Source organism: Barbus barbus, assembly GCF_936440315.1.
Source record: "Barbus barbus genome assembly, chromosome: 30".
Classification (NCBI taxonomy): domain Eukaryota; kingdom Metazoa; phylum Chordata; class Actinopteri; order Cypriniformes; family Cyprinidae; genus Barbus; species Barbus barbus.
In genome coordinates this window covers 686,565-700,344 of record NC_136758.1, presented here as the reverse complement: position 1 = coordinate 700,344, position 13,780 = coordinate 686,565, and the positions used below count along the sequence as shown (strand labels likewise).

General features: G+C 41.7%; 1 protein-coding gene across 1 annotated transcript in view; it reads left to right on the top strand.

Moving 5' to 3' along the window:
* spred1 (sprouty related EVH1 domain containing 1) overlaps window positions 1-10,558 on the top strand; it is a 56,448-nt gene extending 45,890 nt beyond the window's left edge. The window contains exon 6 of the mRNA XM_079385881.1: window positions 7,380-10,558. Coding sequence (XP_079242007.1) covers window positions 7,380-7,961 — 582 coding nt within the window. The 3' untranslated portion in view covers window positions 7,962-10,558. The remainder of the gene's footprint in view (window positions 1-7,379) is intronic.
* The last annotated feature ends 3,222 nt before the right edge of the window (window positions 10,559-13,780 follow it).

The window sequence follows — 13,780 nt, the reverse complement described above, 5'->3', positions numbered from 1 at the left end:
AGTGTGGAATGGGAACGGACCTTATCCAACAGCTCCTGGAGGAATGACAATATCAGAGATATGTCCCAGGAAATTGGGTCTGTGCCATGGGCTGTACACCAGGCGGAGAAGACAGACCAGTTAAGGGCATAGAGTCGTCTCGTAGATGGTGCCCTAGCCTGAGAGATTGTATTTAGCAAGCTCTCAAGGAGGTCCGCAGGCTCCCATCGAGAGACCAAAGGTGCAGAGCCCACAGCTCTGGCTGGGTGTGCCATATTGTTCTGTTCGCCAGAGAGAGGAGGTCCCATCTCAGGGGGATGGGCCACGGGGCTGTAGAAAGCAGAGGAGACAGCTCTGCGAACCAGTGTTGGTTCCTCCAGAGCAGGGCCACTAACAGAACCCTGTGTTTCTGTTCCCTGATTCGCCTGATTACCTGTGAGATCAGGGAGATCGGGGGAAAAGCTTAAAGGAGGAGGTTGGGCCAGTTGTGGGCCAACGCATCTTTGTCCTTCGAAAAATAAGTTGGGCAATGAGAGTTGTCTCCCGAGGCGAAGAGGTCAACCTCTGCCCTGCCGAAGATCTCCCAGATTCTGTGAACCGTTTGTGGGTGGAGCATCCACTCATCCAAGGGGACATTGCTCCGAGATAGCGTGTCTGTTCACTGGTTCAACCTGCCCGCACATGCGTTGCTATCAGTGAAATCAAGTTGAGCTGATTCCATTTCCAAGAGGTGCTCTACCAGAATGAAGAGGCGCTTCGAGGAGAGACCCCTCTGGCGATTTATATAGAGGACCACCGTCATACTGTCCAAATGGACTAAGACGCGGTGTCCCCTCAGGTCTGTCGGAAAGGTGCGAAGGCTGCATTTCCAGACAGTTGATGTGAAGCCGACCCTCCTCTTTTGATCAGTTTCTGAAAGGCGGTTTGCTGTTGCACAGTGCTCCCTAACCTGTGTTGGAAGCGTCTGTCGGGACCACCTTCCTTCTGTAGACCATTCCCAAGGGCATGCCACTAGACTGGCCATGGACCTGCCAATCGTCTGAGCCGTCATCTTGTTGGCATGTAAAGCCAGGTCGGTCTCACTGCGCAGCTCCTTAAAAGCTGTGGGGTCCGGGTTGGACTCGTCCATGCAGCGGAGAAGTTTGGCCTGAAATACCTGGAGGACCGCCATGGAGTGAAGTGCCGAGGCCGCTTGTCCAGCTGACGAATAGGCTCGTCCAGCAAGAGCTGAAGTTGTCCTACACTGCTTGGACGGGTGGGCAGCCTTTGCCTTCCAACCGATGGCCATGGGCGAGCAAAGATGCGCAGCCACTGACTCATCCAGGGGAGGCAGTCTGTCGTACACTTTTTCTTCGGCGCCATCGACCGATGTGAGGGCGGACGAAGAAGAGACACGTAGGCGGGCCGAGTAGGGGGCGTGCCAAGATCTGGTTATCTCGTCAAGGACTTCTGGGAAGAACGGTGAAGCCCGTTGACGAGGGGCCTGATGGCGGGAGAAACCTCTCTATGAGGAGAGAGTGAGGCAGCCGGCGTGGGCTCACTGGTTCTCAGCCGGCGTGGGCTCACTGGTTCTCAGCCGGCATGGGCTCACTTGTCTCAGAGCGCAGAGTTCCTCTGCCCCGCTGTTTTTTTCTCACAGATTCCTAGGAGGAAGAAAGCAGGAGGGCGCGAGGGGGCGGAATCGCTTTCTGAACAGAAAGCTAACCGCGAGTGCAGAGAGGCGAGACTCATATCCTCACAATGTGGATATTCTCATTGTCTAACATTGTCTCTAACTGTCTCAGTGAGTGCAGTTTCAGCATGGGTGACGCCCAAGCATGAAACACACTTGCCGTGTTTGTCAGCGGCATGCAAGGGAGCCCTGCATAAGTGACGACAACGGCGCAGCATTTGAAACAACGCTGAGAAAATTTGTTCTAATAGAGAAATCACCGGATGGCGGCAGGGGACCCCGGAAGACCGCAGCTGCTGCAGACGCTGAAGGTGGCTGGGGAGCGGCGAAAACAGCCGAGCAGGAAGGGGGTCATGATCCTCTGTGAAGCTTGTTCACGGCGAAGTCTCGTAGAGCGAAGATCTTGCAGTCATCGCTGAAGGAGAAGAAATCTGAGGATCCTATGCCGAAATGCCCGCTTATATAGCCAGATGGCCCCGCCCATTCTGGCAGGCTTTGTTGCCATAGGCTTGTGCAGTTCTGCTGCCGAGCCATTAGTTTGTTTTTATTTCACTGCACGAACCAATGGCCGTGCAGTTATACTGCGTTATTGAAAAGGCTTCAGTCATCGAAGAAAAAGGAGTTTTCACCTTAGCGTCTTAACCCTCTGGGGTCTGAGGTCATTTTGGGGCCCTTGAGATGTGTTGACATGCCCTGATATTTGTGCTTATTTCAGCTTCTTAAATCATACTATTGACAAACATGTAATTTTTTTTGTATTCAGCACAAACTGTGCTACAATAATATGTGACCAAGATGGATGTACATGTCTGCATTTCTTAGAAAAAAAATATTATGCGTGGTTAGTAAGTTTTGGGGAAAATAATGTAGCTGAAATAAGGCCATAAAAGCCACACTAAATCGTCCTGAATAAGACTTTTGAGTAATCAGTCTTGTAAACTAGAACATTTACTTCACAATTATGTGAAAATCATTCAGCTTACTCATTCACAGAAAACAATATATTGATTTAAATTTTTAAAGACATGTTTTGTGATCTAAAGCCAATATGCGAGGGAGTGGTAATGGTCTTGAATATTAAGTGGTTCTCACCTGAGAGACAAAGGGCCCTCCCCTAAAGCTGCTAATGGGCCATCAGTGTGACTGTGACTGAGGCAGGTAAGACAGAGAGTGTGAGGAGACTGAAAAAATGGGTTTTTTAAATGATTTGTATTTTATTTACAACACAGTATAATCAAAACATACATAATGAAGGTCAAAGACACATTATTGTGCACACTGATCTAACCACAGAGATGTGAACAGACTTTGAGTCATTCCTGCAACAGATTCTGTTCAACAAGTGAAACAAATACCTGATATTTACTTATTTCCATGGATTCAAGAAGAAAAAAACACAACCAGTAGCCAAGGATCTTGTTTTACCATAGAATATCAGTGTAGTTGACCATCTGATGTTGGTACAGCGCTCTCAGAGGAAAAGATATTGAAGAAAGTCATCAGGATTCATCTGTGGTTCAGGTACCTGGTCCAAAAAAATACAAACAACCAAAAAAAAAAACATTTGTGAGCATAGACTCATGCATGCTTTGTACTATCATACACAAAAAAATACATTTTATATCTGAGAAACTAATTATTATTGTTTAGTACGTTATTAAAATCTATTTTTGAACAGAGTAGGCTATTAATAATAAACATGTTCTAAACAGACTCGTAGTATTCATCATGTTACAATGTACTCTCATATTACTTGTATTGTTTTATACAGAGCATGAAAACAACAGTTTGGGGGAAAAACTACTATAATTGTGTAGTCATATAGCCTAGCATGCATGATTTTATAGCAGCTGTTATGATTCTGCAGCACTAGACTCAAGTATGCTGTGGACTACAAAAGGATGTACTTTGTACTATAAAAAATTATATTTTATATCAGAGAAACTATTATTGTTTAGCACGCTATTATAATATATTTTTGAACAGAGAAGACTATTAATAATAAACATGTTGTAAACATACTTAGACTCGTAGCATTCATCATGTTACAATGTACTCTCATATTACTTTTATTGTTTTATATAGAGCATGAAAACATACTCGTGCCGTAAGAAATTTAAATACAATAAATTGTCCATCATATTCAAACACTGTAGTCTGGAATTACAGTTTGGGAAAAAAAACAACTATGATTGTGTAGTCATATAGCCTAGTATGCATGATTTTATAGAAGCTGTTATGATTCTGCAGCACTAGACTCAAGTATGCTGTGGACTACAAAAGGATGTACTTTGTACTATAAAAAATTATATTTTATATCAGAGAAACTATTATTGTTTAGCACGCTATTATAATATATTTTTGAACAGAGTAGGTTATTAATAATAAACATGTTGTAAACATACTTAGACTCGTAGCATTCATCATATTACAATGTACTCTCATATTACTTTTATTGTTTTATATAGAGCATGAAAACATCATCGTGCCATAAGAAATTTAAATACAATGAAGTGCCCATCATATTCAAACACTGTAGTCTGGAATTACAGTTTGGGAAAAAACAACTATGATTTTGTAGTCATATAGCCTAGTATGTATGGTTTTATAGTAACGTTAGCTGTTATGATTCTGCAGCCATAGACTCACGTATGCTGTGAACCACAAAAGGATGTACTTTGTACCATAAAAAAGGATATTTTATATCTGAGAAACTAATTGTTATTGTTTAGCACGCTATTAAATCTATTTGTGAACATTAAATATTCTCCTAAACATTCTTAGATGCGTAGCATTCATCATGTTGTCGGTTGGGAAAACCAACTAAACGCGTTCAAGTTTGTCACAATAACACGCTAACTAATGCAAAAAAGAAGCATTACTTACTCAGATCGATCTTCTGTATGAAGTCTTGCACTTATTCTGAGGTAAATCCAGCCTTTACTCAGCGTGTCTCCTTCCAGAAACGAGCAGCAACAGAGTCTCGTGACTGTTTGTTGTTGGGCGTCTCCAAGCGCGCGCGCGTCACGTGGTTATTTACATGTGAACACGAGGGGGCGGGATCTCATTAGAAATAATGAGTTAGACTGGACAGACTGAACATGGTGTCGGTTTCATACTGATTACTTTATCACAGAACATTTGTTTTCGATAACACTTACTTCGTTTGAAAGCAGACGCTTTAGGCTTTCTATAGATATAACTCTAATGTTTCTGTGTTGAGTATTCGCTGAGTTACACTTCATTTTAGTGACGCGTTACTATAAACATATCGCGGAGACGGAGAAGACAGAGAGCGCATCCTGTTGGTTTTCTTTTTTTTCCAAAACCACAAAGTTTTGTTGTAATCGTGAGTGTACTCAAAAAAAGTAGACACTTAACAGTTTCGATTGATGTATAACACTTATTTGTGTGACCAAAATCAACAGAGTACTTTTAGTGTCTTTTGCACTTATCGTAAAAAAACCGAGTTCGTATCGCCGGCGATACAGCGGGCCCCAGAGGGTTAAGCAAGACGCAGTACGAGTGAAGTATCGATAGGGAACTACAAATACTATAGTTGAACTATACGGTCACTTTAGTAAAACCATGGTTGATTTTCATAAGGGACTGCCAGTGACAGGCTGTTGCACGCAAACAATACAACCTTTTCATTGACAGGGTATGATTTATATTAATATTACAGAATAGAACATGATCAATATGAACTTTTAACATGTAATTGCACAAACTATGTAGGCTACAATTTCAATTTATTTTTTTGTGAAATTACTCAAACATGTTTTTTTCTGTCTTCTGATAAGCATTGTTCTGGGCTGCTGTTCCCAAAAGCATCAATGCTTTCTTATGATACTTTTAGGAAACGCAGCCCTGTTTGAATACACTGTCAGAAGTGAGTGAACGCTCTCTGTGGTTGATTGGTTCTGTCTTGCAACATTTGTGTGCGTTCAGATGAGCAGTAAATGGTTCTATCCTACACAATTATTCACTAATTTCCAATTCAATGCATTCAAATTTATTTTGGTTAAATTAACAAAATCACTGGTAAATAAAACACCTTAGTATCCATATTTTTTATTTGAGTATCAGTACTTTCGATATTGGCATCAGTATCGATATATCGATACTTTGGGATCAAAATGTTTAATCGCAATTAATTGCATTATGCACAAAATTCAATAATGAATTCAAACATAGTGTATTGTGTATTTTTATCATTTAAAAGTACTGCTATATGAAAAAAAGTGCAATAGCATTTGGTTTGCAAACACTTTAAACAAATAAGGTGCTTTTTTTATAGCAGTATTCCTTTTACATAGTAGCAGTTAAAATATTTATTGTAAATCTCAACTCAAACACTAATGTAATCAAATTAAAATATAAAACTGCCGGCAGGAATTGTAGGTGGGGGGAGTGAATGTCCAGCGCTCTCTCCACCCTCAATACCACGACTGAGGTGCCCTTGAGCAAGGCACCGAACCCCCAACTGCTCCCCGGGCGCCGCAGCATGGCTGCCCACTGCTCCGGGTGTGTGTTCACGTGTGTGTGTGCATTTGTTCACTACTCACTGCTGTGTGTGTGCACTTGGATGGGTTAAACGCAGAGCACCAATCGAGTGTGTCGAGTATGTGTACACACCCATACTTGACAATACGTCACGACTTTACTTTTTTTTTTTTTTTTTTTAAACCAAAGCTATTTGCTACTGCCAGGGCATTAAAATTTTTTTGAAAATATTTTATAGTTTGTTATAGAAAAACAAGTTATGCTCAGAGTCCAGAGCCTCGATCATAACATTATAACAGGCTCCTTCCGAGTAGAGACCTGCACGATCATGGGACAACACTTGATGGGTGAGTGCGGGTGCGGCCGGGTAGAGACTTGTGTGTGCGGTGTGTGGGAGAATAAGGGTGTCTCACACTAGGCAATCTTAACCGTGCCCGAGCGTGTTTGACCCCCCCAAAGCCCAGTTCGTTTGACTAGTGTGATCGTTCTGTGCCACGCTCAGGCGTGGTTTGTTTAGCTGTCCCTGGCTCGGTTGGAAGAGGTGGGCCAGAGTACGGTTCAGTTGGGCTCGGGCACAGTACACATGTAGTGTGAGCACTAACCGCGGAACTTCCGATTTCCCACTTAAGTCATGAACGCTTCATGTTATTGCTGCTACAGTCGTAGGCCCAGCCCAAATGCTCTCATTAGTTGATGACACCCATCCCAAACCAGTACTGATCAACATCCCACCCCTCCTTCAGAGCCAGTGAGCAACGGACTTTCATAATAATAAAAACTGCGTTAATGCGCAATAAAATAATTGTCCACGTTAATCAATTAAGGTGTTAACCCGTAAACTTGCCCAGCTCAATTTTTTTATTAGTGGGTGCAGGACACTATAGTTCATAAATTTAAGTGTGGATAGCAAAATAAAGTAAACTATGTATATTCTACCCAAAGATTCTTCCTACAGTGGACTACCAGTAAAATTAATAAAAATTTGGGACCAAAAATTTGATTTGACACTTTGACCTGAGCATGTTTTGTTACATATCTTTCTATCAAAGTTATCTGACATTATCAAGATTTGCTCTGGCACAGTTTAACTCTTGAGTTCTTGTCATATTTTATTACTTATTGCGAATAACCTGTGACAATGTGAGGAAATGTTGAAGGTGCCTGAATAAATTTTGGTCTGCCTGTATTTGCAGCTTCTCAGGCTGTCTGGTTTCTGTCTCAGGTTTCCTCCAGCGGCATGCGGCACGTGAGCTTTCACATTGACGAGGAGGAGATCGTCCGCATCAACCCGCGCAAGGATGTCCTCATCCGAGGCTACGAGGACTACCGGCACCCGGTGCTGTGGAAGCAGGACCTGGAGCGCGAGGAGCCCGATGCCTCCGCCACCTTCTCCAAACCGGACGCCAAGGACTCGGTCAAGACGCAGCAGCCGCCGGGCCGCAGGCGACGCGAGGACGGAGAGCGCTCGCGCTGCATCTACTGTCGCGAGATGTTCAACCACGAGGACAACCGGCGGGGTCAGTGCCCCGATGCACCCGACCCCATCAAGCAGTGCATCTACCGGCTGAGCTGCATGCTGTGTGCCGAGAGCATGCTGTACCACTGCATGTCCGACTCGGAGGGAGACTTCTCGGACCCCTGCTCCTGCGACGCCAGCGAGGAGCAGTTCTGTGTGCGCTGGCTGGCGCTGCTGGGGCTGTCTCTGCTGGCGCCCTGCATGTGCTGCTACCCGCCGTTGCGCGCCTGCCACCGCTGCGGAGAGGCCTGCCGGTGCTGCGGAGGGAAGCACAAGGCTGCGGGCTGAGCCGGACCGGACGGCGCTGCTTTCACTGGCCCAAGACGGGCGGAGCGTCGCTCGTGGAGTGCGGGCGGAGGAGCTCCTGACGCCAGGAGGAGTGCCCGGAAACACACGCCGAGGTGCACGTCCGAAACCACACGTTGCGTGTAACTGTGTGAAGAAATAATAATGCTATCATGTCTTGTACAGAGCTCTAACACAGTGTCCTAACTACACGCCACGCGACAAGCAATGTAGCCATCCACACCAGACCTGTCAGAATCAATCAAATGTATAGAAATTTGTAATTGACGGAATTTGTTTAGCAGTGACGGAAAAATCTGAAGGTCGTCTGCCACTTTGACAGATTACATTGAGGGTGATTTATTGTAATGTATAACTGTAATTCACACTCCTGTCCAGTTGGTGGCGAGTGCGCTCCAGTGAGGCAGCAGAGCACGCGATCGTCTCCAGAACAATAATAAAACTGTCACCAGTCTTTTGCTTTGCCTTTGATTACGCACAGGCGAGTACAGACTAGTAAAGAGAAAGAGCAGATCGGTGCGCTGCCGCTTTGCTTGATCTGAGGTGTCTACAGCGATCTATCATGCCACATTAGAGAGTGCCAAAATGGTATTTATTGCTTCAATTTCCTAATAAAATGGACAGAACTCACAAAGCTTAGTCTATTGCGATTTATTGGATTGGAGGCGGCACGGTTCATTCATCAACTAAAAAACAGCATCAATTGGGATTTAAGAATCGATATTGGGTCATAAAAATGAGAATCTATTAAAATAGAGAAATCTTTTCTTTTTTTTTTAGCTCTAGCATATTTTGTTGTTTTTAGTGGCCTTTGCTGTTATGGTGTGTTGTTGAACATGAAAAGTGACACACAATCTCTCTGTTCATCTGTTCTCTTCATAAATAAGTAAATGCATAAGCCTATATGCTCATCCTGTAGGTTCATTATTAAATATTAAATTGTGAACAAAAACACAAGCAATTCAATTTATTATAATTAAAATATGAACATTAAAATGACAGGTAATAATAGATTATGCACATAATCACCTGAGATTATCTACTGTTATATAGTTTGTAAATTGTTGTTCCAGCCGCGATGTTGCAGAAATACAAACCGTTTCTAAAATAGAAATTTCACGTGTTGTGGCTAGTTAGGACAGAAACTCTGATTAACATGGAAAAGATGCCTTTTATTGTGTGTGGTGTGGCGTGTAACGAGGACACGGTGTAACACGTACGCTAAAGGGATTTCCGCTTTTTCATGCAGTTATTAACCGTGACCTTTTCTTTTTGACGCTATCAGCACTAGATGGAGAAATGCACGTAGGTACAGACTCTTGTGCTCTTGTTTTCCTCCTGCATCGTGTTCGGGACGCAGGTTTCCTAAAGCGCTGATGTTTTCAATCCAGCGGGCACTTATTATAATCCCACAAGCGCTTCGTCTACAGAAGCTCCTTCTGATCCAGACTTTGACCGCAGACGGTTTAAAACCCTGAGGGACGTTCAACATCGAGGACAATATAAGTGTTCATTTTAAATGCATGTTTATATTGATGCCGAATCTTGTTTTGACTAATAATCAGATGTTTTGTGCAAAGATGATCTGTCAGTGTTGTGGGAAAGAACAACGGTTTACTTTCTATGCAAGTATTTCCACGAGACGCTCTCGGACCTCCGGCTGTACCGACACTATTCCCACAGTGACGGTACGTATCGTGGTTTGACTTCACAGCATTGTGTACATAGGTCACATCTTAATATTGTTTCACATTGAAAAGTAGTGGAGACGATGGAAAAGACGTCCGAGGTTTTAATCGAGAGTCTCTAGTTTTGTATCGCCGAACGACGGACAGTAAATAGTGCGCCGAACAAACGTTTTTGAAGCTCGTCTTATGAAGCTGCTAGAAACAATCACTAACCGCATCGCAAGATTTATTTGGATGACTGTTAATCTAGTTCTTCAGTATGGTTTAACCCTCGCCACGCTTTTGTGTTGCTGCTTCTGGTGAATCGCTGGCGTCTGTGGAGAACCGGCTGGAGGCCAATCGGGCTTCTTCGGTTCACACAGACCTCGCGGATTATGCAACGCTTTCGCGTGTAACGTTGCGTTCATGTGACTCCCAGTTTAATCATGTGCTGCTATTGTTTTATTCGTGTTCTTCTCTACTCATGGAAGTGCTTCTCACAGTGTTGGCTCTTCTCGCGGTTATGAATTGCGTCGTGTAGTCGTGTGCTGATGTAGTATAGCAGTGGTTTTCTGAGCCTGTGAAGTCGTTTAGCTTTAGTGCCATCGGCTTCATCCTCCTCCATCTGAAGAAGTGCCTCACATCCGCCCGTAACGCTCACGCTCCGCTTCTATCGCTTTATATCTATGTAGAGGTATTTCTATCATGGTTTGAAAATACTAAATATATGATGTAATATTTATAGTTCAGTAACTCATGTCATAGATGTATTTTCTGTATACAGATGTAGCTTCTTACTTTCATAAATATACAATCTAAATATGCATACAGATGTTTGTAACAGTTTTTGTTACACCATACACTTATTACATCAGTTAACATTACCATGAAAATAAAGTGAGAATTTAAATTAGTGCTGTGTGTTTGTGTACTTGTTTCATATATTTTTGACATTGTGGGGACCGGCCTACTGTTCCCATGAGGGGAACAAATATTAAAAATAGTAAATGATGTTTATCTGAAAGTGTAAGAATGCAAACAGGTTTTCTGTGAGGGGTAGGTTTAGGGTTAGGGGATAGAACATATTGTTTGATCAGTATAAAAGTAATAGAAGTCTTTGGAAAGTCCCCACAATTGACAGAAGTGTGTCTCTGTGTCTCTGTGTCTGTGTGTCTCTGTGTCTCTGTGTCTGTGTGTCTGTGTGTCTCTGTGTCTCTGTGTCTCTGTGTCTGTGTGTCTCTGTGTCTCTGTGTCTCTGTGTCTCTGTGTCTGTGTGTCTGTGTGTCTCTGTGTGAGTGAGAGTGAGTTGAATCCAATGAAGCCCAGTTTGGGAAACACTGGTGTAACGGGTGCGATGTTTAATGCAGTTTATGAAGTTGAAATCAAATAATGGAATATATGTTGTTTCTCTTTGCTTTTTCATATCAATATGGCACGTTTGATGGTAAGTTTAAAACAAGTTTGATCAAGTAAATCCAAAAGTAGTCTAAAATGAGTAACCTAGATTACATTACTACTACAGTTTTCATCATGTAATCTGTAATCAGTAATGGACTACAATTTCTGAGTAATCTACAACACCTAGAATCAAATCTGTTTGACATTCAAGCTTAAAATGCACATCTTGTCATTAAGTTCATGTCTTTTCAAACCGTTTCCATGGAAAACACAATGTGAAATTAAGGAAATGACTTTTCCACGCAACAGCAGCTCATGATGAAGACAAGAACACCACCACAGCACAAGGTGTTTCTCGAGACCTGGTGGAGATTTAAAGAGAGCTTGAGCAAAACCCACTCCCACTGTGTCACTTTTATTATTTTTATTTAATAACATTCTATGGTAGAAAGCTGCATGTTTAAAGAAACAAATCCAGCATTAAGACGTTTTTAACTCAAATATAAGTCCATAATCCATAATAACTCTTCTTCCAGTGAAAAAGTGTTCTGGTCTGAATCAGGAGAGAAATCTGCACAGATCAAGCAGTGTTTACAAGACAAAACAGCTCTAAACAGATATGTGTCTGGCAGGGGCGTCGCTAGTGGGTGACGGCATAGGGCCCAGAGGTCTGGGGGCCGCGGTCACCTGCTGGCCATCAGGAGCACTGGGACGTTCTGTTCGAGTAGTGGGCCGATGGCCGAAACGAGGGAGACCTGCTCGATGTCATCAGTCTCCCGCACAGCACCGTGCTTCTGCCGTGATTTATAAGATAGTCGCTTGATCCATTCAGATGTAACAGAATTGTTACACAATTGTGTGATCTATGAGAACATTAAAGGTTCTATGAGGTATATTGGGAAACGCCGATAGGCTTCAGTTCAGCACCATAGTAATTAAAGTTATTAACTGTACAAGTAGCCTCCCAGACGCATGGGTTTCTCACGGGCCAGATGTGGACTGGATCTGGGCCAAAACTATGTTGCTGTCTGGGCTGTGCTGCCAGAAATGTATGCATTGTAAATGTTACTGTTATTACATATTGAGGAATATTTTAATTTCATAGTTGTTTTCTAGTTTCTTCATGTTTAGTTTTTTTTTAACTACAAATTTTATATTTTATTATTTTTACTTTTTATTTTTTATTATTACTTATTTATTTTGAAAACCATGAAGCATGGTAATGAGGACCATGGTTTTACTTTTTGTGACCACCATCCTACTAATACTAGTCAGCTCAACTGATGATGTTCAGTTCTAATGAATTTGAATTTAAATACAATGTTAATTCAATAAGGGCCAGATTAGAGATAAATATCAGTGTCTTATAAGGTGCTTATTATTTACAAATAATAAAGTTTTTAAAGGGAGATTCACCCAAAAATGAAATTTGTCACCATTAGGCTACTCAACGTCATGTCGTTCCAAACCTGCATGAATTGCTTTCTTCTGTGGAACATAATTTGAGAAATTCAATATTTTTTTGTCCATACAGTAGAAATCAAGGGTAACCAAAATGGTTTGGTAACATTCTACAAAATCCTCCTGTGTTCAACAGAAGAAAATCATTTCCTCGCCCTCATGTCGTTCTAAACGATGTCAGAATGTATTAGCAGTATCTTTCCAGCAGCTCAAATCAATGCTTTGCTCTCAAGTGCTTTTCTATGTGACAAACATGCATTATTACGTTTGTTGCATTTGTTGTGAATTCAGTCATATCTATCATTTTTGTTCTGTTTTATTTATACATGTATTTATCTCATTCTGACGGCACCCATTCACTGCAGAGCATCCATTGCTGAGACACTGATGCAGAGACACATTTCTACAAACCTGATGAAGAAACACACTCATCCTAATCTCAGATGAACTGAGGATGAACACATTCTCAGCTAATTTTCATTGTTAGCTAAACAAATCTTTTAATGTGAAGCAGCTGAAAGAAAGTGTAATAGGTTAAACCCCCGAGTGCCACTCAAATCCTGAAGATTAGTCCAATCACACAGAGCTGATGGATCATGAAGAGCTCAGAATGAAGGAGATCTGCTCCTCTTCAGGCTCCACAGCAAGCCTTTCTCTCATTTGTGTTCCACAGAAAACCCTTGGGGTTATAAAATAATGGCTGAATTTTTATTTTTAGCCACACTATTCTTATTTAAGCATTAATACGCTTGATATACTCTGTGATTACCACATGAAAGTACTATAGTAAATACTGTAGTGTTTCTGAACCGTGCTATAGTAAAGTGTATTACTGTATATTTTATAGTATTTACAACACTGTTAATGAATGCTACTGTAGTATTATCTAGCGTATATTAAACAGATACACTGTAATAAATACTGTAGTATACTTTAGTTTTTACTACAGTAAACTGTAGTGCAGTATAATACCCTATAGTTGTAGAAAACAGTCCAGTATCGGGTAAAGTCATGTTTATATGCTGTTACTAGAGTTAGGTCTGCCACAGCAACAGAGACTATAGAATTAATTCAATACTTTACTGTAGTATAGTTCAAAAACACTAGTATTTACTACAGAATCAGATAGTATTCCTTCATGAAGGATATAATGAGTGTTTATAGCGAATAATGAAGCATGCTGGACATCTTTATCATACGATCTTCCTCGGGTTATATTTAGACATTTAGTGAAATTAATTTATGTTTACATGAAATCTCATTTTATAATCCATC